This window comes from Neovison vison, chromosome 12 (genome assembly GCF_020171115.1).
Source record: "Neovison vison isolate M4711 chromosome 12, ASM_NN_V1, whole genome shotgun sequence".
Classification (NCBI taxonomy): domain Eukaryota; kingdom Metazoa; phylum Chordata; class Mammalia; order Carnivora; family Mustelidae; genus Neogale; species Neogale vison.
The window spans coordinates 6130679-6154992 of record NC_058102.1 but is presented as its reverse complement, the minus strand read 5'-3'; the positions used below and the strand labels follow the sequence as shown (position 1 = coordinate 6154992).

Here is a 24314-nt window from a genome sequence, read left to right as displayed (position 1 = left end):
GCCGCTTATATTATGTTTATTATCCTGTGTTTATTGTAGGCAGGATGGGGGTTGGTTTTCTTAAAACCCGCCCCCATGCCCTGGAGTAGCCAGCAGGTGCACATCACCCTTGCAAGATCTCTGGAAAGAGAATGGGGTGAGCAGGCAGGGCTCCCCAGGCCAGCTCAGCAGCTCAGCTGCTCAGCGCCTCTGACAAAGAAACCAAAGGCAGGAAAGAGCAATGCCCCTGCCAGCCCCAACCCCCAACCGGGACTCATGAGGCCGGGTATGCACCCCTGCTGTCTCCCCCATCCCCTCTCCTTCCTACCCCTGTTCTGGGGTTTTTCCATCCATGCTCTCTCATTGTGGGCACCTTGGCCCCCACTGGGCTGGCTGCCCCGAGATGCCCAGAAGCTGCTTTAGTGCACACAGCTCTGGTGTGCTGTCCAGAAGACCCAGACGTGCACGACAGCGGATTCTGGGCTGGGGCCCTCCCCAACCCCTACTCGTTGCCTGCACCCTGAGAAAGCACACAGGCTGGGCGGGGTGTCCCACCGGCCTCGCCCGGGAGGGAGCGGACCTGGGGGCCTGCAGTGGGTCCTCCAAGCACACCTCTGGGGCAGACAGCTGCCCACCCTCCCCTGGGCCTGCCCCGAATCCTAGGCTGTGGCCACTCAGGCCTCCCTGTCCCGGGCCCTCCCATCCGCCCCCTGCCCAGGAAAGGTGGCCAGGAGTCCTCCTCCATCAGGACCCCCCGTGGTGTGAGGAGGGTGCCCCCAGCAGGCCCCTCACGAGTACATCTTCATGGCCTCATGCGTCGTGGGGCAGTAGCGGGCTTGCAGCTGGGCCAGCAGCGCCCGGGACGTGGCCTCCAAGCGCGTGCCCTGGCTCTTCTTGTTCCACACGTGGACGGCGTACGTGACCTTGAGCAGCCGCTGCAGCTCCTCGGGGCTGACCTCCTGGAAGTACCTCCTCCAGTCCTGCCAGGGGATGGGGTAAAAGGCCTCGCTGGGCAGGGCGGTGACGCCGCGGCAGGCGTGGCTGTCGTCCAGGCTACGGATGGAGCACCACTTCTTGAACACCCGCGTGAGCAGCTGCGGGCCCTGGTGGCCCCAGATCCAGCCGTTGTAGTGGGCCACGAAGTCACGCATGCACAGAGCCATGAACTCGTGGTGGCGATCGAAGGCCAGGAAGGCACCGTTGAGGACGTAGCGGGACTGAGTGCCCAGCGTGTTGGTCAGATTCTGCAGGTTCCTGAGGACGATGAAGTCCGTGTCCAGGTAGATGCCGCCGAACTTCCACATGAGCGCGATGCGGGAGGCGTCGGAGAGCACGGGCAGCACGTACGGCTCCCAGCGGTGCCGCCGGGCCGCGTACCAGGCCGCCAGGGGCGTGTCCCGGAACAGCTCCTCCAGGTCCAGCGGCAGCAGGTGCACGTTGGGGAAGCAGCCCAGGAGCGAGAGGCCCAGGTGCCGGGGCAGGGAGGCGTTCCCGCCGGGCAGCCCCTTCATCAAGACCACCACCCGGGACTCGGGGTGGGCCCTGGCGGCCGACTCCACCGAGCACATGAACAGGAAGTTGGGGTTGGTCCGGTCTGAGGTCTCCAGGAAGAAGATGTTGCCCGGGGGCGGGGTGCTGGACAGCAGCGTAGGGGGCACCAGTTGGGGGCAGGGGACCTCGGCAGGCAAGTGAGAGAACTCTCTCTGGCCTCTGGGCTCTCCCACGATGTGCCAGTAGATCATGATGGAGACGAAAAACGTGAACTTGAAGCTGATGATGAACAGGGTGCAGAGCCGCTGTCTCGGGGCGCCCCGAAGCAGCCGCAGCCGGCACTTAGGGGGCCCGGGCATGTTCTCCCCGGATGACGCCGAGCGCCCGCGGCAGGAACCGGCTGGTCTGTAAGAGACGAGCGTCACATTCGGGCAGACCGCTGGCATCCCCGGCCCCAAGAACACTTCCCACAAGCATCAGTGATGGCCAGTGCTAGCTTCCAAAAGCCCACGGACCTGCTGGCTCCGAGTGCCACCTCCTTCCTCCTCCACCTGCAAAGCAGAATGGCAGGCCAGAGGCCGAAGGCTGGGAAGAGTCCCTTTTGCTCTCTGTGACACACCTGGGAGCTTCCCAGGAACGGAGCCAGTGCTACCTGCAACACACGGCCATCACGCCGCAGGCCAGGGTCTGGCACAGACCAGGGTTGTCAGAAGCGATGCCTCTGCCACAAGGCACTCTGGCCTCTGTTCGGTGAGGCCTGGGCCCCTTGGGCCACTGACAGCCCGTGATTTGGTGCCCAGCACATGGACCCCTCAGCCCCATTCAATTCCACAAGCCAGGCCTGGAGCTGCTCCAAGAGGGCACACTGCCAAGTAGCCTTCGGGGCTTTTCAGCAGGAAAGCCTGGGGCCTGGGCAGGTCTGGGCACTGGCACCCAAAGCCTGGAGGGCTGGTGGGCTCCAGGCACCCAGGGATGCATGCTGGGTCCCAAAGTCCTTGTCTCAGACACAATGGAGTCTCTTAACTGTCTGGCTTTCCCAGCCTCTACCCTGGGCCGTGCTTCCTAGAGACACAGGTCTGGAGGGAGAGGGGCAGGGAGACTGTGCTGCAAGCCGGTAACCCCGCCTAGGACTGCTGCCCTTCGACCCTCACCCTTCTCCTGGTGATGTCCACCTGGCCAGCAGACAAGAACATCCTGGGGGCCTTACAAGCGGCTGGGGGAAATGAAACAGGCCTGGGTTCTGTCCCCAAGGGCAGGGCTACGGGAACACTGGGGAGGCACAGGACCTTAAGTCTGCCCGAACCAGCTAAGACGTGGGACAATTCACTGAGCTCACGCTTCCCACCTGCAGGCAAGAACACCGGAACCCACTAAAGGGCTGACCGTCACCACACGTGCCAGGTGGCCTGCCCAAGAAGTCACACACATGAAACGTTCTAAACCTTCCCAGCTGCTCTATGCAGTGGGGATCACTGTCCCCACCACTACGAGGCACGGAGAAGTCTGGTGATTCACACGAGGTCCTGGGGCAGGCAAGTGGTGGGGCGGGGGCTTGAAGCCAGGCCACGGTCCAGCCTGGGAGAGAAGTGGCACAGGGGGCGTGGGAACGCACCTGGCACTTCGGCGACTCAGTACACATTTACCCAGGCTGTTACTGCTATTCACGGGACCCCGGCCACCGTCTACCCAGCGCCTTCTAAATTCCTGGGGCCCGTGTGCACCTCCTCTGGCTCTCCGTAGCCCCAAGGGTGGTTGGACTGTTTCTCCTTTAGAGGCCAGGAAACGGGGACACACAGAGGGATGGAGGGACTGGGCAGGCAGCCTGGGGGTTAACGGGGGCTGGAGTCAGCCCCTCCCCAGGACAGAAGGGTCTCCTAGCCCGAGGGCAGTGCCAGAGGCTGTGACTTGAGCCTCTGGCCTGCCCCCCTGGTGGAAGGCTGGGACCCGCGGTGCCGTCTCTGGCTGGTAACTGACCAGCCTGGGTGGCCCATGGCGGCGAGGTAGGGATCCGGGCAGCTAGGCAGCTAGCCACACTCCTCTGCCGACAGGAACACGGCCCCTCCACAAATGCTCCGCACCCACAAATCCATCTGCAAAAGATGGCGAGACACAGAGTGAGGAGGGCGGCGGGCTCGCGGAGGCCTCACGCCCCAGCCACACGGGGTCACTGGCTCATTGATCTCTCTCGGCCCCACAGGGTGCTTGGGAGGAAGGCAGACAGAGGTGCAGCTCTGCCCCCGGGGAGCTCTCAGCGGGCAGGGGGGCCATCTGGACACAGACGCGGACAAGGCTGGGGACCGCTGAAATGCAGCAAAGGGTCCAGCGGAACCAGGGGAAGGTGGCTTCCTGGAAAGGGACACTGCTCGAAGGGCCTTAGCCTGGTGGGCCTCCAGAAGCGCCACAGGGCCCTGTGCGCCTTTCCCCCGCCAGAGCCCGGCTCGGAGCCTGACACACAGTAGGCACACACAGACGACTCGCCCTCTCGCTGATCGGCTCACTCATGGACTCACTGCCCCGGCGGCCAGAGGGACACTCCGAGGACACTAGCCAGGCCATGTCACTTGTCTGCAGAGATCCTCAGTGATGTGGGAAGCCCGGGTCCACCAGGTCCTGCGGCCCCCATCCCGGCCTCACACCCTGCGTCTCTCCGGGTCGTCGGCTCTCCCCCAGCCACACCGGGCCTGCTCACTCTTTCTCAAACCCATGCCCCCCATATTGCCATCTCAGGGCCCGTGTGTACGCTGTCCCCTCTGTTTGGAACCCTCTTCCCACAGCTGTTCACCGGGCTCGGTCCCCTACCTCCCTCTTGTTCTCACTCAGAAATCATCTTCCTGGGGCGCCTGGGTGGCTCGGCCGGTGAAGCGTCTGCCTTCGGCTCAGGTCATGATCCCGGGGTCCTGGGATCGAGCCCCGCATGGGGTTCCCTGCTAGCAGAGAGTCTGCTTCTCTCTCTTACTCCTGTTCCCTCCTCCCCCTTGTGCTCTCTCTCTCACTCTCACTCTTAGTCTAACTCTCACTCTCAATAAGTACAATCTTTAAAAAAAAAAAAAAAAAATCATCTTTTTCCTGTGGGGCCTCCCAGGCCCCAAAACTCCACCTCCCTTGTCCCTTCACGGCCTCCTCTGGAGTTGACTGTCACCGGTACTTCCTCTGCCATACGGGACATTTCGTTCTCATTTGTGTGGGTTACTGATGCGGAACGTCACCCCACGGGGACGGGTCTTTTTTGGTTTTCCTCAGCCTCTAGAGTCGAGGGCCCCAGGGATGCAGTCCGCAGCCACCAAGCAAAGACTCAGTGTGTGGGTGAGTGAGTCAAGGAAGGAGCAAATCAACAAGGGCAGGAATCAATGAATAATGAGTGAATGAATGAATGAGCGAATTAATGAATGGGCTGGTCAGCGAGTCAGCGAATCAGCAAATCGGCAAATGACGAAAGCAGTCCAGAGCGTGTGAGCAAGGAAAGGGGGCTGGAGAGCCGGGGGGCGGCCTGGGATCCCCGGCTGGGTCATGGGCAGCAGCGCCACTAGAAATCAAGAACCTCATGTTCCCCTGCGAGGAGAGGCTATTTTGGTCCTGAGTATTTTTAACCCCATGTGAACCACACTGAGGAGTGGGCAGAGGGCTGTACAGATGGAGGCCCCGCAGCATTGGGGTGATCTGGCTCTTCTGGGGTGGGGTGGGGTCTGGGCCTGTTGGGGAGGCCTGATGTGCCCCCTGAGCCCGCGCCCGCCCCCATGGAGAGTGCCAGTCCCAAGCAGTGTCGTTATTTGGTCCCGGAGCCCAAGACCCAGGAATAGAAACTGTGCACAGGGCCAAGTTGGCCACAGCCCAATCCCCGTGTGACCTCAGGTCCAAAGCATGCTCCTGGCCCCCCGGGATGGGCCTCACAGCTGCAGCCCAAGTCCTGGCCCTTGTCAGCAGAGTCTGGCACGTGGCCACTGCCTCCTCCTGCCTCCCTGCCCCAGGGAGCCGTTTCCAGTTAGCTTGCTGAGCCCCCACCCTGCTCGGAGCTCCTCTGCGGCTTCCCATCATCAGGACCCCCGTGATCCAGCTCAGGCAGGAAGTGAGGGTGAGAAGCACCCAGCCGGTGGGTCAAAGGCCCAAAGGCCCGACAGCTCCCTGCTCGCTGGGCTCTCAGCACCCGCTTCGTGGGCCCCCCCCAGTCAGGGGCACTGGCGTCAGGGACCAGGTCCAAGTGCCCAGAAATGGCTTCTCTGCCTGGTAATTGTCCCTCCTTCATGGCCCACAATAGGGGCCACCCCACCTCTGACCTTTCCTCGGCTCCCGTGTCCATCCAGCTCAGCTGGTGCTGGTGGACCCTGACCGGAGCAGAGTCCCGATGATGGTCAGACACGGTCCACGCCGAACCGCGGGCTGTTGGGATGGGTGCTGACTGGCTTCCAGAGGTCCAGAGAGGGACAGGGATTCTGCCAGGGTCACACAGCTGTGGGGTGTGGAGCTGGTGCCCTCAGGGAGCCCTTCCTGCCCCCTCACCCCAGCAAGGACTGCCTCACCCCAGGTCTCCCTGGAGATGCTTCAGGAGGCAGACAGCCCAGCAGAAGTCACAAACCACAAAACCAAGGATACAGAAGAGGGACCCAACTCTGATCCGCTCGCAGTACTGGTTTCCTGTAGCTGCTGAGACCAATGACCACAACAGGTGCCAACTTTTTTCACAGCTCCAGAGAGCAGAAGTCTGAAACCAAGGTGTTGACCAGACCCGACTCCCTCTCGAGCTCTAAGGGAGAACTGTTCCTTGCTCCTTCCAGTTTCTGGTGCCCCCTTCCTGCCCCCCGCCCAGGCTTGGGGCTGCTTCCTCCAGCCTCTGCCCCTGCGCTCACACGGCCTTTTCCCGTGTATGTTCTTCTCCTCCTCTGTCTGTTGCAAGGACACTCGTCATTGGACTACGGCTAAGCCAGGATCGTTTCCTCATCTCAAGATCCTTAACACCTGCAAAGACCCCTTTTTCCAAAGGAAATCACAGTCACATGTCACAGGGGGTAGGACATGACAGATCTCCTCTCAGGCCACTATTTATCCCCAAACACCACTTTATATGTCCCCTCTGTCCTGGAGTCTCAGAACCACCCCCTGGTCACACACTGCCTGGGACATCACTGGAATGGCAGCTCCTCTGGACCCCAGGTGGGCCTCGCCGCATGGCCAGAGAAAAGGGGCAGATGTTACCTGCACTGGTGATTCCCAGTGCAGACGGCGTGGCTGTCTGCTGGCTTTGCCTGCCCAGCATCCATTCTGACAACAGTATCCTGATTTCTTTTGAGGAACTGCCTCCACCTCACAGACCTCACTCTCTAGTTCTTGGGGCGGGCACACGATTCAAGTCTGCCTAATGACTGTGCCATGTTCTCCAGGCCACAGTGAGCAGCCGGGGAGGGCACGTTAACCCAATCCAGGCCAAGCAGAGTCACGTGCCTTCTAATGGAGGTGCTAAAGATGGAGCCGTGAGCCAGGAGGGTGAGCCTGCCTGCCTGACAGAGAATGACAGTGGCCCCGCGGCTGGCAGAGACAAGAACTGGAGAGAAAGAGATGCGTGATGATGTCATCATTACACCTGGATGCTGCTATGCCTGAAGCTGGTACATCCTGGACTTCCTGTTACGTCAACCAACCAACACACACACACACAGGGGAAAAAGAAAGAAAGAGATAAAGGAAAAGTCTACCAAGCCGAAAGTAGGGATACTTTTGGAGACAGGACAGGATCAGGAACTCAGACCCTCCTTGGTGGGAAGAATCAAAACTTAGATCTAGAAAATCCTGCTTTAAGAGTTCACAGTCCTGGCCCTGTACCCTTCTCCCATCTTTCGAGTCATAAGTAAATATTTCTACTTAAGAAGTAGGAGTTCGGGGCACCTGGGTGGCTCAGTGGGTTAAGCCTCTGCCTTCAGCTCAGGTCATGATCCCAGGGTCCTGGGATCGAGCCCCACATGGGGGGGGGTCTCTGCTCAGCAGGGAGTCTGCTTCCTCCTCTCTCTCTCTGCCTGCCTCTCCACTTGTGATCTCTGTCAAATAAATAAATAAAATCTTAAAAAAAAAAAAAGAAGTCGGAGTTACAGTTACTAGAAGGTGATTTTTATAAAACAGCTGTTTTTCAGAGCAGAACTTATACAATGTTTCTTCTCTGAAGCCCTTAAGATGTTCTAAAGCCAGAATCGGGTCCACAGTGGCTTGCTCTTTGGGCAAGGTTACCAACAAAATGAGGGAGGTAGAGACTTGTTTTTCCAAAAGGAACAGGGCAGATTCTTGGTTCTGAATTTTTCTTCCTCTGTTGATGTCATACAGAGCACAGGAAACAGAAAATAAACCACAAGCTTCAGCTTTAGGGACACTAAGGGCACGGAAAACCCATAAACCCCAACTCACATGTAAATGAGGCCCCAAGCTCCTGAGAGTCCACCAGATACAGCAGTGAGCCGGGGAGGAACAGGGTGCAGAGGGGACCCGAAGTGGAAACCTACAGAAATTAGCACTTCTTAGAGGAAGATGAGTAAGTCAGAAGAGTGAGCTGTAGAACGAGTGAACCGGGAGAGTTCAAGTTTGGAGGCAGGTGGCCCACTCAAGCCAGTTGTGTTCTGTGAGGCCAAAGCACAGTGGATCCAGAAAAGGGTCATATGTTATTTTTTATTATTTTTAAAAGATTTATTTATTTGAGAGAGAGCACACAGCAGGAGGGGCAGGGAGAGAGAGAGAGAATCCCAAGCCGACTCCATGCTAAGCCCAGAGCCTAATAGAAGGCTCGATCTTGGGACCCCTGAGATTATGACCTGAACTGAAACCAGAGTCAGACACTTAACCAAATGCATCAGCCAGGCACCCCAAGGAAGGTCATATTTTAAAGGAATAATCAATTTCCATAAAAATGGAGAAATTTCGAGAACTAGCCTGGTCTCTCTCCCAATTTCTTTTCTTTTTCTTATTTTTTAAAGATTTTATTTATTTATTTGTCAAAGAGAGAGGGAGAGCGAGCGAGCACAGGCAGAGAGGCAGGCAGAGGCAGAGGCAGAGGGAGAAGCAGGCTCCCTGCCGAGCAAGGAGCCCAATGTGGGACTCGATCCCAGGACGCTGGGATCATGACCTGAGCCGAAGGCAGCTGCTTTACCAACTGAGCCACCCAGGCGTCCCGTCTCTCCCAATTTCTACCAAAACCTCCTACTAAATGCTGATCCAGAAAAATTCAACCAATTTGATTATTTAAAAAAAAAAAATGGTTAAAGGAATAAAAATAAGAAAAAAACAGGGTCCATACAAAGATACTCCAAGAATGAAAAGGGAAAGGAATACTAATGTTCTCTTACGTACAAAGAAAAATCACCATAAAAATATTCCCACAAAATGGAAAAAACTCTAATACAAAATTATGGCATGAATTAAAAAAGAACAAACAGGGGTACCTGGGTGACTCAGTTAAGCATCTGCCTTAGGCTCAGGTCATGATCCCAGGGTTCTGGGATCGAGCGCCACATGGGACTCCCTGCTCAGAGGCAAGCCTGCTTCTCCCTCTCCCACTCCTTCTGCTTGTGTTCCCTTTCTCTCTGTGTCTCTCTCTGTCAAGTAAGTAAGTAAAACCTTAAAAAGAAAAGAAACATACACACACACACACACACACACACCCCTTTAAAAATAATTCCAGGGATGCCTGGGTGGCTCAGTCAGTTAAGTATCTGCCTTCAGCTTAGGTCATGATCCCAGGGTCCTGGGATTGAGCCCCACATCAGGCTCCCTGCTCAGCGGGTAACCTGCTTCTCCCTCTGGCCCTCTCCCATCTCATTCTTTTACTCTCTCTCAAATAGACAGATAAAAATTTTTAAAAAGGGGTGCCTGGGTGGCTCAGTGGGTTAAGCTTCTGCCTTCGGCTCAGGTCATGATCTCAGGGTCCTGGGATCGAACCCCGCCAGGCTCTCTGCTCAGCAGGGAGCCTACTTCCCTTCCTCTCTCTCTCTCTGCCTGATTCTCTGCCTACTTGTGATCTCTGTCTGTCAAATAAATAAAAACAAAAATCTTTTTTGTTTTTTGTTTTTAATTTTAAATTTTTTATAAACATATATTTTTATCCCCAGGGGTACAGGTCTGTGAATTGCCAGGTTTACACACTTCACATCACTCACCAAAGCACATACCCTCCCCAATGTCCATAACCCCACCCTAAAAACAAAAATCTTAAAAAAAAAAATTTGCTTTAACCCACTGAGCCACCCAGGCGTCCCTAAAAGTATATATATATAAATAGTAAATATAAATATAAATAAATGTAAATATTTATATTTATTCTATATTTTTATTTTATTATATATTTTATTTATTCATATTTATTTTATATATTTATATTATGTATAAATATTAAAATAATAAATATAAATATATATATATATATACGTGTGTGTGTGTGTATATATATGTATATATACATGTAGTCCCAGCTATGCAGGCAAACCAAAAAGCAGAAATACAAGAGCTGGAGAAGAAATGGTCAAACTGACAGCAAGAAATGAGACAGTATGTGATGTGAGAACTAACAGACCTCAGAAACAAATTAGAAGGAAAATACAAAACTGTTTCAGAAACAAAGACTCGATGGTAAGAAATACCCAGGAGAACAGATTCCAGACAAAGTACAGGAAGAGCTACAAAGATTAAAATGAGAAAAAGTCACAAAATTCAGCAGAAATAATCAAAGAGATAAAGAACCAAAACAAGATGAAACAGACTGCAGAGGAGATCCAACACACGTAAAACTGACCTCCTGAAGAAGAAATAAACAGACAGATAGAATAAATTGCTGCAATTATAATTTAGGAAAACCTTCCAGAAATAGGGGAAGGCCTAATTTCACAGACCCAACTGAAAGGGCACACCATGTACTAGAGAACAGTGACCGAGAACAATAAATCCCAAGACACAGGAGAGTAAAATCACTGGGCTTTAAAGGTACAAAGGTAAATCTCTGGGGAGCTACATACAGAGCTCAAGGCACGGACAAAGGACAAAGAATCTGGCTGGCATCTGATTTCTCTGTAGCAGCATTTAAAGACAGAAGACCGTGGAACAACACCTACAGGGTCATCAGAGAAAGGAAACTTGAGCCAAGATTAACCTAGAGCCACAGTGTTCTTTAAATATAAAGATTACAGGACGCCCGGGTGGCTCAGTCGGCTAAGTGTCTGCCTTCAGCTCAGGTCTCGATCCCAGGGTTCTGGGATTGAGCCCTACATCGCGTTTGGGAAGTCTGCTTCTCCCTCTTAGTCTGTCCCTCTGTCCCTCTCGTTCTCTCTCTCTCTCTCAAATGAATACATACAATCTTTTTAAAAAAATAAATCCATGTAAAGATTACGCCAAGAGTTTCGAAGTATAAGGACTTAGGCAAGATTGCTCCTCTGAAGAAGACCAAAGAATCAACTCCAGACAACCAAGCTGGTGCTTTAAAGAACTGTAGTAAAAGGACTGAATGTATTTAACTGCGGCATCCTCTCTCTCTCAAGAAAGGGGAGGAATCAAGAGGACAGATGGAATGAAAATGTTACCTACCCAGACAATATGGAAATGATAGAACTACCCCAACCTTGGCAGGCAAGCGGGAAAGGAGGTTGAAAGTGCAATGCGCTCTGTGGTTACCTCATCTTTAATCTCGAGCAGTAAGAGCTAAAAAATCCAACAGCAAAAGTTTAAGCACATTTAAAGTACAAAGGCGGCAACAAGAGGATAACACGACCGATTTTACCGTATCTAGTAAGACGCATTGTTATGTGCCCACTTAAAAAAACTAAAATGCTGCCCATTAAACAATGTCAGTCTGCTTTCTTATCCTGCAGAATTTTTATCTTGAAAAAATGGTTTCGTCAGATTTTACAGTCACCAAGGGGCACCTGGCTGGCTCAGTTGGAAGAGCATGCGGCTCTCGATCTTGGGGTTTTCTCACACAGGATCACCTCCTGCACCCATCACGTGTGGGTCATGTGGCATTTCTCGAAAGTGCTTCACTGTTGTCTCCAGAACGTTCTCCCTAGCTGCTGACACTTCTTCACGTTTTCGTGGCAATGACAACATGAGCTGGTTCATGAGTGTCACCTGACCAAGAACCGCTGGGAGCGTCAGAACGGAAAGAAGATACGCCTTCATCACTCAGGACAATGTCAGCCGAAATGGGACCGTGACAAGCGCAAGGGAAACAAAAAAGAGGAAACAAGTTTATTGTTCCTAGAAGAGAAACAATACTGTCTACAGAAAGAAGAAACTAAGTAGTATATAAAGGTGTAAATATAAAGGTAGCCACTATAACAAAAACACAAGCTTTCCCAGATATCAGGGGGACTTTCTTTTTTTTAAACACAGTGAAAGAGTAAAGAATAGAACCCTTCTACATGGATGAAGACATATCTGCATATGTATACACCATAGGACATTGAAATGAGAAACCTGCGATATCAATGTATGTAAGCAGGCTTAACTCTCTTATCTTTATGAAAAGAAAGATTTTTGACTGAGATCCCAAGCAAAAAATCCAACTCTATCCTATATCTGAGAGACTGAGATAGACATCAAAGGGATTCTGAACAGTTAAAAGTAAAAGAGCAAAGGTAGAAAGACAGATACAAACAAAAACAAAGCTGAGGCCATGATCTCAAAACAAAACTGAGAATTCAAGCCAACCATCACTAAATGAGCCCAAGAAGGGCCATATAGAATGTACAGGTATAATTTACAAGGTACCAAGTAACACTCCAGGAATTAGAAAGTACAAAATATTAGGTTAAATAGATTGAAACACACTAATAAGAGATTTTAATTCCCTTCTCTTAGCCCAAGAAATAAGTAGATCAAATATAAGTAAGAATTCAGAAGATGTAGATAAAATAATGAGTAAGTTTCTAGGGGTGCCTGGGTGGCTCAGTGGGTTAAGCCGCTGCCTTTGGCTCGGGTCATGATCTCAGGGTCCTGGGATCGAGTCCCGCATCGTGCTCTCTGCTCAGCGGGGAGCCTGCTTCCCTCTCTCTCTCTGCCTGCCTCTCCATCTACTTGTGATTTCTCTCTGTCAAATAAATAAATAAATAAATACCTAAAAAAAATAATAATAATGAGTAAGTTTCTATACTGCATCAAATTTTATCCTAGACTTTCTTTTTAAGAGCAATAAAGCCTTTCATAAAAATCAAAAACAAAATTGATAAACCTTTAGCTAGATTCATCAAGAAAGAAAGAGAAAGGACTCAAATAAATAAAATCAGAAATGGAGGAGGAGAAATAATTGATTGACACTCCCCAAATACGAAGGATTATATGAGAATGCTATGAAAAATTATACACCAACAAATCGGACAACCTAGAAAAAGTGGACACATTCCTAGAAACATATAACCTTCCAAAACTGAATCAGGAAAAACAGAAAAATTGCCAAGACTGATTACTAGTAATGAAACTGAATTAGTAAGCAAAAAGCCCCCCAAAACAGAAGTCCAGGACCAGATATAGCTTCATAGGCAAACTCTACCAAATATTTAAAGAAGAGTAAATACCTGTATTTTTTTTTTAAGATTTAAAACAATTTATTTACTTGAAAGAGAGAGTGTGAGCACAGAGGGAGAGAGAGAAGCAGACCCCTGCTGAGCAGGGAGCCCCATGCAGGGCTCCATCCCAGGACTCCAGGATCATGACCAGAGCAGAAGGTAGACGTCTAACTGACTGAGCCACCTAGCCAACCCAATACCTATTCTTCTAAAACTATTCCAAAAAATAGAAGAAGGAAAGCTTCCAAATTCATTTTATGAGGCCAGCATTACCCTGATACCAAAACCAGATAAAAACACCACAACATGTGTGTGATGAACACAGATGCAATAATTCTCAGCAAAATACTAGCAAACTAAATCCATCAACATATTTTAAAAAATCAATGTGGGGGGTGGGGTGAGGAAAAAAACAATTTACCACCATCAAGTGGGATTTATTCCCCAGATGCAAGGGTGGCTCAATATTCACAAATCAATCAACATCATATATTAAAAAGAGAAAGGATAAAAACCGTATGATCATCTCAAAAGATATAGAAAAAGCATTTGACAAAGTACAACATCTATTCGTGATAAAAACTGTCAACAAAATAGATTGAGGGAATATACCTCAACATAATAAAATCCATTATGAAAAACCCACAGCTGTCATCACACTCAATAGGGAAGAACTGACAGCTTTTCTTCTACAATCAGGAACACGATAAGGACGTCCACTCTCATTACTTTCATTCAACACAGCATGGGAAGTCCTAGCCACAGCAATCAGACAAGGAAAAGGCATCAGCATAGGTAAGAAATGAAGCAAAACTCTATTTGCAGATGAAATGATACTATATATAGAAAACCCTAAAGACTCCACCAAAAAACGACTCTAACTGATAAATCAATTCAGTGAAGTCACAGAATATACAGAAATTAATATACAGAAATCTGTTGTGTTTCTACACACTAATAATGTAGTAGCAGAAAGAGAAATTAAAACAATCTCGTTAACAGCTACATCAAAAGGAATAAAATACCTAGCAGTAAACTTAACCCAGGAGGTGAAAGACTGGTACTCTTTGAAGACTATAAAATATTGATTAAAAAAATGAAAGATGACACACACAAATCCAAGGATAGTCCATGTTCATGGATTGGAAGAACCAATACTGTTAAAATGTCCATACTACTCAAAGCAACTTACAGATTTAATGCAATTCTTATCAAAATACCAATAGCGTTTTTCACAGAAGTTAAACAAGATATTACTAAAATTTGTCTAGAACCACCAAGACCCTGAACACTCAAAGCAATCTTGAGAAAGAACAACAAAGATGGCGGGATCACAATCCCAGATTTCAAGAAATACAACAAAACTGTTGCCATCAAAATAGTATGGAAACTGGTGCAAAAACAGGCACATAAATCAGTGGACCAGAACAGTCCAGAAATGAACCCATGCTTTCATGGTCAATTAATCTCCAACAACGGAGGCAAGAATATGCAATGGGGAAAAGTCTGTCTCTTCAGGAAATCATGTTGGGAAACCTGGACAGCTACAAGCAAAAGAATGAAACTGGACCACTTTCTTACGCCATCCACAAAAATAAACTCAAAGGGATTAAAGACCGAGCTGTGAGACATGGAACCATAAAATTTCTAGAAAAGAGCACAGACAGTCCTTTCTTTGACCTCAGCTGTAGAAACGTATTTCTCGATATGTCTTCTCCCACAAAGGAAACAAAAGCAAAAATACCTATGTGATTCTGGAATTTGACAGGTTGATTCTGAAGTTCATGTGCCAAAATAAACAAGCAAAGACGTCTAGGAAAACTCTGACAAGGAGGGGAAAAATGAGGAAGGACTGGAAGTTCTTTAGATATTAAAACATGCTGTGAAGTTTCCATACTTGAAACAAGGCAGTCTTTAGAAAACACAAAAACCAGATAACAAAAACAATGCACTCTTAGCATCTGAACAAACAGGGCAAAGAAACAAAAGCTATCACAGCCAAGGTCAGGTCCCCGGATTTCCAACCACTGCAGGATTTCCAGTTAGTCAAGTAAACTAGGTCTTCTAAGGTGTTGGGAAACGGGAGGGAGTAGAAGCTGTGTTCCCATCTCAGAACTCGCCCCAGGATCAAGTCCAAATGTAAAATAACAGACCCTATAAACATTTAGAACCAAAACAACATGGGCAAATTCCTTTATAACCTCAGAGTTGGGAAAGTTTTGTTAATTACGTACGAAATCCATCCAGAAGCCGTAAAAGAAAAGATGAATACATCTGACTCCTTGAAAAACCCCAATTGCTTCATGGTGGGATTTTGCCCCCAAAATCCCATCAGTGGAGTCAAAATGGAACTGACAACTTGGGGTAAGTTTTGTGCCCCTCGGATCCCAAAAGTCCGATCTTTCCGAACCTCTAAAGAGCTCCCAGGAATCAAGGAGAAGACTACCAGGGACACAAAAGAAAAGGGGCCAAAGTCTGTACATACACACGTAAAACATGCCCCTTAATATGTAAGCAAGAGTGAGGCTCTTTCTTAAGCAAGAGAAAGGCACATCAAAACACTTCGTACAGCATCTCTCACCTGTCAGATGGGCAAAATCCAAAACTTGGACCACACATTCTTCTGGCCAGGCTGTGAGGGGACAGGCGCCTCGCCCAAGGCTCGTAGGCTTGCCAGATGGTACGAACTCCAGTGGCCAAGGACAAGTAAACAACACCTCTCAAAATTACACAAATGCTTAACCTTTCTCCGTGTAACAGTGTGAATTTATCTGTAGATAGGCGCATTCGCAGAGGTCAGAGATTTTCAATCGCCAATGGGAATGACTTCACCCTGCTCCTGAGAAGCCAACCCCAGGCAGAGCTGGAGTGACCCTGGAGGGAGGGATGGCCTCCGGGAAAGAGGAGAGGTCTGTGCCTGATAATCCTGGGTACAAACCCTATTTCCTGTGCTTACTAGCCCTGACCCTGGAAAAGTCACCTTTCCTCTCTTGGGACCAGGAAAGACTCAGGTATTTAAATATGAAAATTCAAAAGTATGTGACCTTGGGGCGCCTGGGTGGCTCAGTGGGTTAAAGCCTCTGCCTTCGGCTCAGGTCATGATCCCGGGGTCCTGGGATCGAGTCCCACATGGGGCTCTCTGCTCAGCGGGGGCCCTGCTTCCCTCTCTCTCTCTCTGCCTGCCTCTCTGTCTACTTGTGATCTCTGTCTGTCAAATAAACAAAAAAATCTTAAAAAAAAAAAAAAGATAATGAGACCAAAAGGATGACAATTCACAGATAAGAGAGTTCGGGCTCAACCTGATTACAAAAGTCTTCTTGAAAAGAAACCACTCAAGCCCCTGGCATCACACACAGTCCCCTAATCCTTCATTCGACAAATGCCTCAACACCTATTATGGGCCATGCCCCACTCCACCATCTGGAAACAGACAGCAGGGAACAAAGCCAATTGTCTTTTGCTTCCTGGAGCTGAAGTTCCAGTGGGAGAAAATTAACAAGTAAAGAAATAGATCAGGTGGATGACATGTGCTGTGTGGAAAAATGCAGCAGGCAGCACGGACTGGGAGGCATAGACGGGTGAAGATGGCCTCTCCAAAAAGCTGAAAAGCTGACATTGTGCCAAGAGCTGAAGGAGGTGAGGGGACGAGCCTTAGGGCTATCTGGGGGAAGTGTGTCCCAGGAGGGAAATTGGTGAGTGCAAAGGCCCTGGGGCACGTGTACCTAAGGTGTTGGAATAGCAGAGTAAGTAAAATGGGAGGGAGAAGGCACCAGGAGAGCAAGTCAGAGAGATAAAGAGACCAGGTCATAGGGGGCCTTGAGGGCCACTGGAAGAATTTGTCTCTCCGATTGGGAGGGCTGCCGTTGGGAGCTTCTGAGGAGGAAAGAGCTATCGTGTGCCATTGTCTTACAGTTCTTCGGGATCTGGCTGCTTTTTGAGACTAAACCACAGGGGATGTGTGGCAACAAGAAAGCAGTTATGAGGTTCTTGCAACAGTCCAGAGGAAGGGGGGTGGAGGAGAAATTCTTCCCCTGGGAACCAGGGGGAGAGACCCTCTCGGAACACTTTTTCTGACACGTCTCTCCTTCCCACGTTGGCCCCATGACCACAGCCCAGCTCAGGACTCTGTCCTCTGCTTCGGGACCCACCACCCCAGCCTCTTCCCTGGCTTCCTGCCTCTGCTCCAAGCAGGTCTCCAGGCCTCGCGGGCACTTCCCCTGCAGCCCCTGCATCGCCCCCCTCCCCCGCACCCCAGGCCCACCACCTCCGGACCAGCCAGGCTGACCTCTGCCGGATTGCTCAAGCCATCAGGCTCTGGGAATTCCAGATTTCTGCAATATGTTCTTTCCTTTCCCTTAAGACGTCCCTCCATCCTCCCCAGCCCCGCAGCCTCTCAACCGTCATACGTGGGAAGAGCTGCCGCTCGCCAAAGGCACCACATGTCGGGCATCCTGCCAAGCACTGATCACTCTCCTACATCATCATGCCAACCAGCATGGTCCCCTTTCACATGCTGGAAAATGAAGGTACAGAGAGGAGAGGCAACCTTCCCATCGCAGAAGGGCTAGTAAGCCTGGGAGGCAGGATTTGCACCTAGGGATGTCTGCTCTGAGTCCTCTAATGGTGCTTCCTCCCTGAATCTCTCCTGACCTAGGTGAGTGGAGCACACCACCTCCGGGAAGCTGCCTGGATTTCAGCACACCTCCCACTGTGGGCCGTGGCCTGGGTCCCCACTGCACGTACTGGCACTCGTGGCTACCTTCCAAACAAGTGGGCATGTGAGCAGCCCTGAACCCCTAATCCCAGGCCTAGTCCACAGCCTAGACCACGGGCAGACCCTCAGGGCCCTGGGTGAGTCCCACCGGGAATGGCCAGGGTGCATTTGGCCGTGGAGGATACTGGGAGCTGAGAAACATGGGCACTGAGCCACACCTCGCCCACTCTCCTGAGGCTGTAAACGACAGTAACGGAGGGAGGGCACCATCAATGTGTGAGGACCGAGGTGTGAAGGAAAACCATGCCGGTACTCCAGGTGCCCTTGAACATGACGCTAGAAATGTGAAAGGAAAACCAACTCCATGGGTTTCCACCAGGCTCTGGGAATTCCACGTTTCTGTAGCACATGCTTCCCATTTCCCAAGACATCCCCCCAATCCTGTCTCAGCAGCCTCCTAACCAGAACAGGAACGAGGAGCTGCCATTGGCTACCGGGTCCACCAAAACCCCGTTCCAGGCTGCATGGGGGGCAGTTGATGGCAGTCCTGGCTTCATGCCTTCGCGTCCTGTCCCCAACTGGACTGTACGTCCAGTCAGTACCCCGTAGTGACCCCTGCTTTACCCCACCCTGAAGACGGTGTAAGGCCACTTAAGACCCAAGGCAAAAGCATGTGACGAAGATTCTTCTCCATCCCTTCTCCATGCTTCCATGTGCCGGGGGACCTGGCACTTGGCACGGTCGCAGACATGGAGCGGAGTTGACCCAGAGCCATGTGCACATGGAGGAAGGTCCTATCCAACGTTCTCTTCTACACCTTGCTTTATTTTTCATTTAAAAACATGCAGGGCCCCTCTGTTTTGAAACTAGATAGAGGCACAACTGTACACATTTCCTAAAACTCATCAGGCTGTGTGCTTGCGATGAAGCATAGATGAAGCCTGCTTGGAAGGGTACACTACACCCCCATGTCGTGTCCACAAACACAGCTCTGTACCCCAATCTTGCAGGGGTACAGAGTATCTCCCATGGCGGATCCGTCCTTCACTTTGCCTATTTCCTGTCCTGACTCCCGGAAACGTGGTTTCCATCTCTCTGCTTTTATGGACAACACGGTGGGGAATCTGCACTCAGTCTTTGAGCACATCCTTAATTACTTCTCTAGGACTGGTTCCTAGAAATGAGCCTCCTGGGTCATAGGAAACATCATTTAAAGCTGTGTATACAGATCACTATCTTGTCTCCAGAAAGGTTTTTGAAAACTCTATGATCTCTGCGCGCCTGGGTGGCTCAGTGGGTTAAGCATGTGACTTTGGCTCAGGTCAAGGTCTCAGGGTCCTGGGATCGAGCCCCCAGTTCTCCCTTTCCCTCTGCTCCTCCCCCTACCTCATAAGTGCGCACGCGCACGCACACACACACACACACACACACTTTCTCTAATAAGTAAGCTTAAAAAAAAAAATTAAAAGTCCATATTCTCTCCAGTGTCAGGACTCACTCACCTTCCCGTGGGGAGTGGGGAGCTGCCTGAGCTGACATTTCTGAAAGGCTCCCCATCAGGCCTGGAGCTCTGTGGTTAATAGTAACAGTATACATTTCCTGAGGGCTTACTGTGCTGGTCAAAGCGGTTTTCCTGGAGTAATTCAATTTAATGCTCCCGACAGCCCTGTGAGGTAGGTGCTCATGTTATCAACTAGGGTTAAGAGTTGGGGGAACCAAGGCACAGCTGGGATTCCAACGCCCCTTGCCAGGTGGAAGGAGTCTGCCTGTGGCCCAGCCAAGTTCACCTGGGACTGCTCTGGTGCTGGAAGCTCAAACTCACCACCATAAAGGAAAAATGCTTAACCCTGAGCCTCAGTTTCCTCATCTGTAAAATGGGTCAAATAGCACAAGCTGGCAGAGCGTTGTTTTTGTCGTTGTTGTTGTTTTTTAAGATTTTATTCATTTATTTTGAGAGAGGGCACAAGGGGGAAAGGCAGGCAGAGGGAGAGGGAGAAGCGGACTAGACGGAGGGATCACGACCTGAGATGAGGGAAGGCAGACACTCAACGGAAGTGTGCCACCCCAGCGCCCCTGAAGAGGGGATTAAATAACAAAGTGTCTGGCACCTGGTAAGGGCTCAATCCATGGCTGGCTGACCCCCCACCTCAGGAGGCTGCTTTGGAGACCCTGTAGGAAGGTACAAATGAAGACCTCAGACCACTGGATAGTGGGCGGGGGCAGGGACCTTTCTTGGCTCTGTGTCTTCAACCGGGATGAGGGATTCTTTTTTTTTTTTTTTTTTAAGATTTTATTTATTTATTTGACAGAGACAGATCACAAGTAGACAGAGAGGCAGGCAGAGAGAGAGAGGAGGAAGCAGGCTCCCTGCTGAACAGAGAGCCCGATGCGGGACTCGATCCCAGGACCCTGAGATCATGACCTGAGCCAAAGGCAGCGGCTTAACCCACTGAGCCGCCCAGGCGCCCCCGGGATGAGGGATTCTGCTCTTTCAAATCAAGTCTGTGGGGGAATGTGAAGACCACTTCTCCTGCTTCTCTCTCAGGTTCCCCGTTGGCCAAGTCAGACTTTGCACAGGTCTGACTTCCAGAATGTGCAGTGTGTTCCCGCCAGAGAGTGTAGGCACAGGGCACAGGGCACGGTGGGTGGGCACCAGGCAGAAGGAAAGGGCTCTTCCGGTCCTGTGGCCAACTTGGCTTCCACTGGAAGCTTCTGGAGCCACTGAGGTCTGTCCAGAGGGAAAACAAACAGAGACAGACGGGAGAGGAAGGGACTCTCACTCACTAAGATGGGCGCAGTTTCCGGATATCTACTAGAAACGGACGCGCCAAGAGGGGAGCGATTCTCAGGGGCACACGGTTAATGCCTGGAGAGCCAACTCTGGATGCATCCCGGCTACTCTGCAGCTGACTCTGCAGCTGACTGAACCCGAACAAGGCACTCTCCCTCCCTGGTGAGTCTGTCCATTGGGGGTGGGGGGTGGGGAGGTGGTAACACCTGCTACCTCCGAGGGAAGCCAGGAGGAGGGAAGCCGGGAGGACCCCAGGGGATGAGGCTAGCAAACAGCACTGGGAGCTGGGGGCCTGAGGACCAGAGCCTTTTCTCTCCACTGAACTTTTTCACCTCCCTACATGAAGATCAAAGCCAGTTCATAAGGTGTCAGCCTGGCCATTTTCTCTTTTGCTCAGAAGTTCCCTTGACCAATGCCGGACACCCCTAGCTCCTGCATCTTCTGGGACCTCAATCCAGGAGACAGGCTTCTCCGCCGGGACTCAGCCACGCCGACTTCTGGCTTCTTCCCATCAGCTCATAAAGGCAGCCAAGTCTCCCTGATTGAAAAGCACCCACACAGATGAAGGAAAGTAGAAATAAAAAATGTGCTCTTCCAGAACCCACACCAGCAGCAGCAGCAAAAAAAAAAAAAAAGCCGAATGATAATCTGGGAGGTCTTTGCCACCAAGAGACCAGACAAAGGGCAATCACCTCGCTGATGAGCTCAAACAAATGAATCAGAAACTCAGATATTGTCATTTCACACAAGGTACGTATATGTCAGATCACACCGTCCACCTTCGGTGTACCTGGTGCTGCCTGTCAGTTACAGCTCCATGAAAAGGGGTGGGGGTGGCGGAAGGGTGGGGGAACCACGCGAAGATCCTAGACGCTCATACTCTTTGACTCGGTAATTTCATTTCTAGTAAATAACAAGAAATGCACGCTCACAGCCTGAGGAAGCGTGAAATGGTACAGGCCCTCTGGAGAGCCAGCTGACTCCAGGTAGGGCCCTTCTAGAGGCTCAAATGCAGTGACAACTAGGGGATGATCTTTCCAGGAAAAATCGGGCAATGGACACGTGCGCAAGTTCAATGTAGCGTTACCCCAAAGCACCTAAATTTCAAACGCAATCCATTAACTAACACAATGTAACCCAAGTAAACAGTGAGAAAAGGTTTGAGAGAGGTGAGGAATTTGAAAAAATTTCTACAGACAAGATATATTCAAATATATTTAAAAAGTATTTTTACAAAAGTTCAGCAAACGTGGTGCATTTTCACAACAGGATTCTCCAGGGGTGCAAATGGCGTATCTTCCCCTTCCTTCCTCCAGGTAATTCACTCAAGTTCCATTTAGGGAGCACTAACTATGCACTGGGGTTTCAGGTACTACGGTTCCTTTCATCCAGAAGTTTCCAGTTTGGAGAGGAGTGGGACAATGAAAACACAGGGCATTTAGCTGGACTTGTGAGCTCACCTAGGAGGTCCAACGGGTGGAAGTGCATTCCGGAGTGAAAGCCGGGCGAGTGCAGAGCTGGGTGACTATATGGCTGGTGGAGCCCTACACCCAGCTGCCTGGAGGGGCGGCAGCCGGTGGGGAGGGTGGAGGTGGGGGAGGAAAGAGCTGTTCCACATTTCAAGTTCCTTTCCTCCTGTGCCAGTCCTGTCCCAAATGTCCCCGGCAGCCCCCTCCTTACTCTGCCTCCTATCCCGGTTGGGACCTTTAACCTAGACAGCTAGAAGGGCTTCCATCGCTATAAGGAAAGGAGACATATTTCAGAATTTCTATTTGGGAGTCTGTCCTCTAATACCGTGCTGTCCTAGCAGACAGGTGCCCCAGGCACCAGGAACAAGTTCGGGAGGAAGAGGAACAGGATTCCATCTTGCCTCTCCCTTTCTTTTGTATTTGGGCCGCCTGGGGAGTCCCGCCTAGGGGATCTCTGAGTAGGAACACCCAGCGAAGACCTAGGTATGGAGGGTACAGTCCTGGCCAGCCTGGGTCCTGCTTCTGCCAACCCCCGCCAGCGAGGAGCAGGCAATCACTCAGCATCTCTGGGGCACGGGAGGCGGAAAGGGTGTCCTCCTGAGGGAAGGGTGGATGCGGGGGTGGGGGTGGGGTGGCTTTTAACCCTCTCAGAGCCAGAGGCTCAGCTGAGTCTGCCCAGGAGGTGGGAACTTCTATTGCAGGGTGTCAGATGGGGAAACTGAGGCAAGCTCCCCCGCCCCCCAGCAGCGAAGGGCAGTGGACTCGGAGACTCCCGCGGGAGCCTCTCTCAAGCCGTCCCCACTCCCACTCCGCGGCTCCCCTCTGGACCGGAGGGAGGGAGCGAAGCGAGCTGGAAGGAGGGGTGGTCGGGATCCCAGAGAGGGGGTGCTCCGACCCGGGCCCTTCCCTCCACCTGCAGGGCCCTGCCCCCGCCCCGGCACTTCCGAAGCCTCGGCATCCCCTCCTGGCCCGGGGCCGACGCCTCCCGCCCCCCTCCAGCCGGCCGCACCCCCTCCAGGGCCAGGCCTCCCGAGACGATTCCGCGCCCCGGAGCGAGCCGCGCGCCTCCCCACCCGGCTTGGCCCCGGGCCTCCCGCCCCCGCGGCCCCTCTCCGCCGGCGCGGGACCCGGGCCCGGGCGGGGCCGCTCCTCCCCTCGCGGGCCGGACTCCGGGTCCCGCTGCCGCGCTCAACTTCGGGGCGCAGTTGGCCGGGGACCGCCGCGCCCAGTCGGCGCGCACGCCGATGTCCCTCCGGAACAGGTGGCCCGGGTGGCGGCCGAGCCCGCCCCGCCGCCTCCGCAGCCCACCCTCGCCCCCGCCTTCTCGCGGCGCCCCTTCCCACCCGCGCCCCGGGCGTCCCCAGGCCGCACCCGGAGCCCCCGCCCGCCGCCCCCTCCGCGCGGTCCCCTGTACCTCCGGCTCCCGCGGCGGCGGCGGCGGCGGACGAGCTGGCCCCGCGGGCCGGCGGGCAGCGGGGCGGCGGGAGGCAGTGCCCGGAGTCCGGCGGCGAGAGCACCGCCCCTCCGGCCCGGGCGTGGTCAGCGCCGCCCCGCCCGCCCGCCCGCCCCGCTGGGTCCCCGCGGCTCTCCGCGCGGGGCCTGGACCACCGTCCACAGGAACCGAGCGCTGCCCGGGCCTCCCTGTCGCCGACTGTGCGGGCTTAGAGTCGGGTTTCCCCATTTAACAGATGAGAAAACTGAGGCTCGGCCGCTTAAGTCACTTGAAGGTCATGGGGCTGAGGAGGGGCAGTTGTCAGTGTTGGGACCCGGGCCTGATGTCACCGCCTAGAATATATTCATGAACGTCCCCATCCCACGCCCCAACTGTGACTGGTGCTAAACGCTTGGCCCGCATGGCTGTGTTTTACTGAATTTCACTGATGTGCTTGAACCGCCGCAACTTCCGAGGGTCCTTGCTGCTGCGGCTGCTGCGTCCTGGCCCCGCCCACTCCCCTCCGGGTCCCCTGGGGGCGGGCTGTGTCGCCCTCCCTTCTCCGGGCTCCCCCACCCCCTCAGCCAATCCCTGGCGCCCAGGCCACCTTGGAGAACATGGAAACTCTCCACCCCAGCCCTGGACCAGTCTGGCACTTAGTAGGCACCTGTGAATGAAGGCATCCAGAAGATCCGCGTGGGCTCCCAGCACCCACCGCAGCTTCCTGGCCTGGTACTTCCGCGCAGCCTTCCCTCCCAGGATCCACGGGACCCCAGCACCCCGCCCCTCGTCCACAAGCTGCCACCCTTCATGCGCACACTGACTCAGCACCTCTGCCCTCTCACCCCTGCCCCCCTCATTCTGTCACCCCTCACACTGGTGCTCCCCCTATCTTAAAACCAAAAGAAGAAAACCAGAA

General features: G+C 52.3%; 1 protein-coding gene across 3 annotated transcripts; it reads right to left on the bottom strand.

Moving 5' to 3' along the window:
* On the bottom strand, positions 1-23429 carry A4GALT (alpha 1,4-galactosyltransferase (P blood group)). 3 transcript variants are annotated; one of them, XM_044227314.1, is made up of 2 exons: positions 23378-23429; positions 1-1875 (listed from the first exon to the last, which is right to left on the bottom strand). In XM_044227314.1, the coding sequence occupies exon 2, from the start codon at positions 1827-1829 to the stop codon at positions 768-770; it is 1062 nt and encodes a 353-aa protein (XP_044083249.1). In that variant the 5' UTR covers positions 1830-1875; positions 23378-23429; the 3' UTR covers positions 1-767. The 3 variants fall into 3 exon arrangements, with proteins under 3 accessions (XP_044083249.1, XP_044083247.1, XP_044083248.1); XM_044227312.1 differs by lacking the exon at positions 23378-23429 and adding an exon at positions 15571-15843; XM_044227313.1 differs by lacking the exon at positions 23378-23429 and adding an exon at positions 5742-5779.
* Between the last annotated feature and the right edge of the window lie 885 nt (positions 23430-24314).

What these genes read in the sequence shown, in the direction of transcription:
- A4GALT (XM_044227312.1), bottom strand. Translation starts at nt 15,776, where the DNA reads ATGCGCCTATCTACAGATAAATTCACACTGTTACACGGAGAAAGGTTA. An exon ending in GGATTTTGCCCATCTGACAG is followed by an intron (nt 1,876 to 15,570) that starts GTGAGAGATGCT and finishes CGTCTCTTACAG; the next exon opens with ACCAGCCGGTTCCTGCCGCG.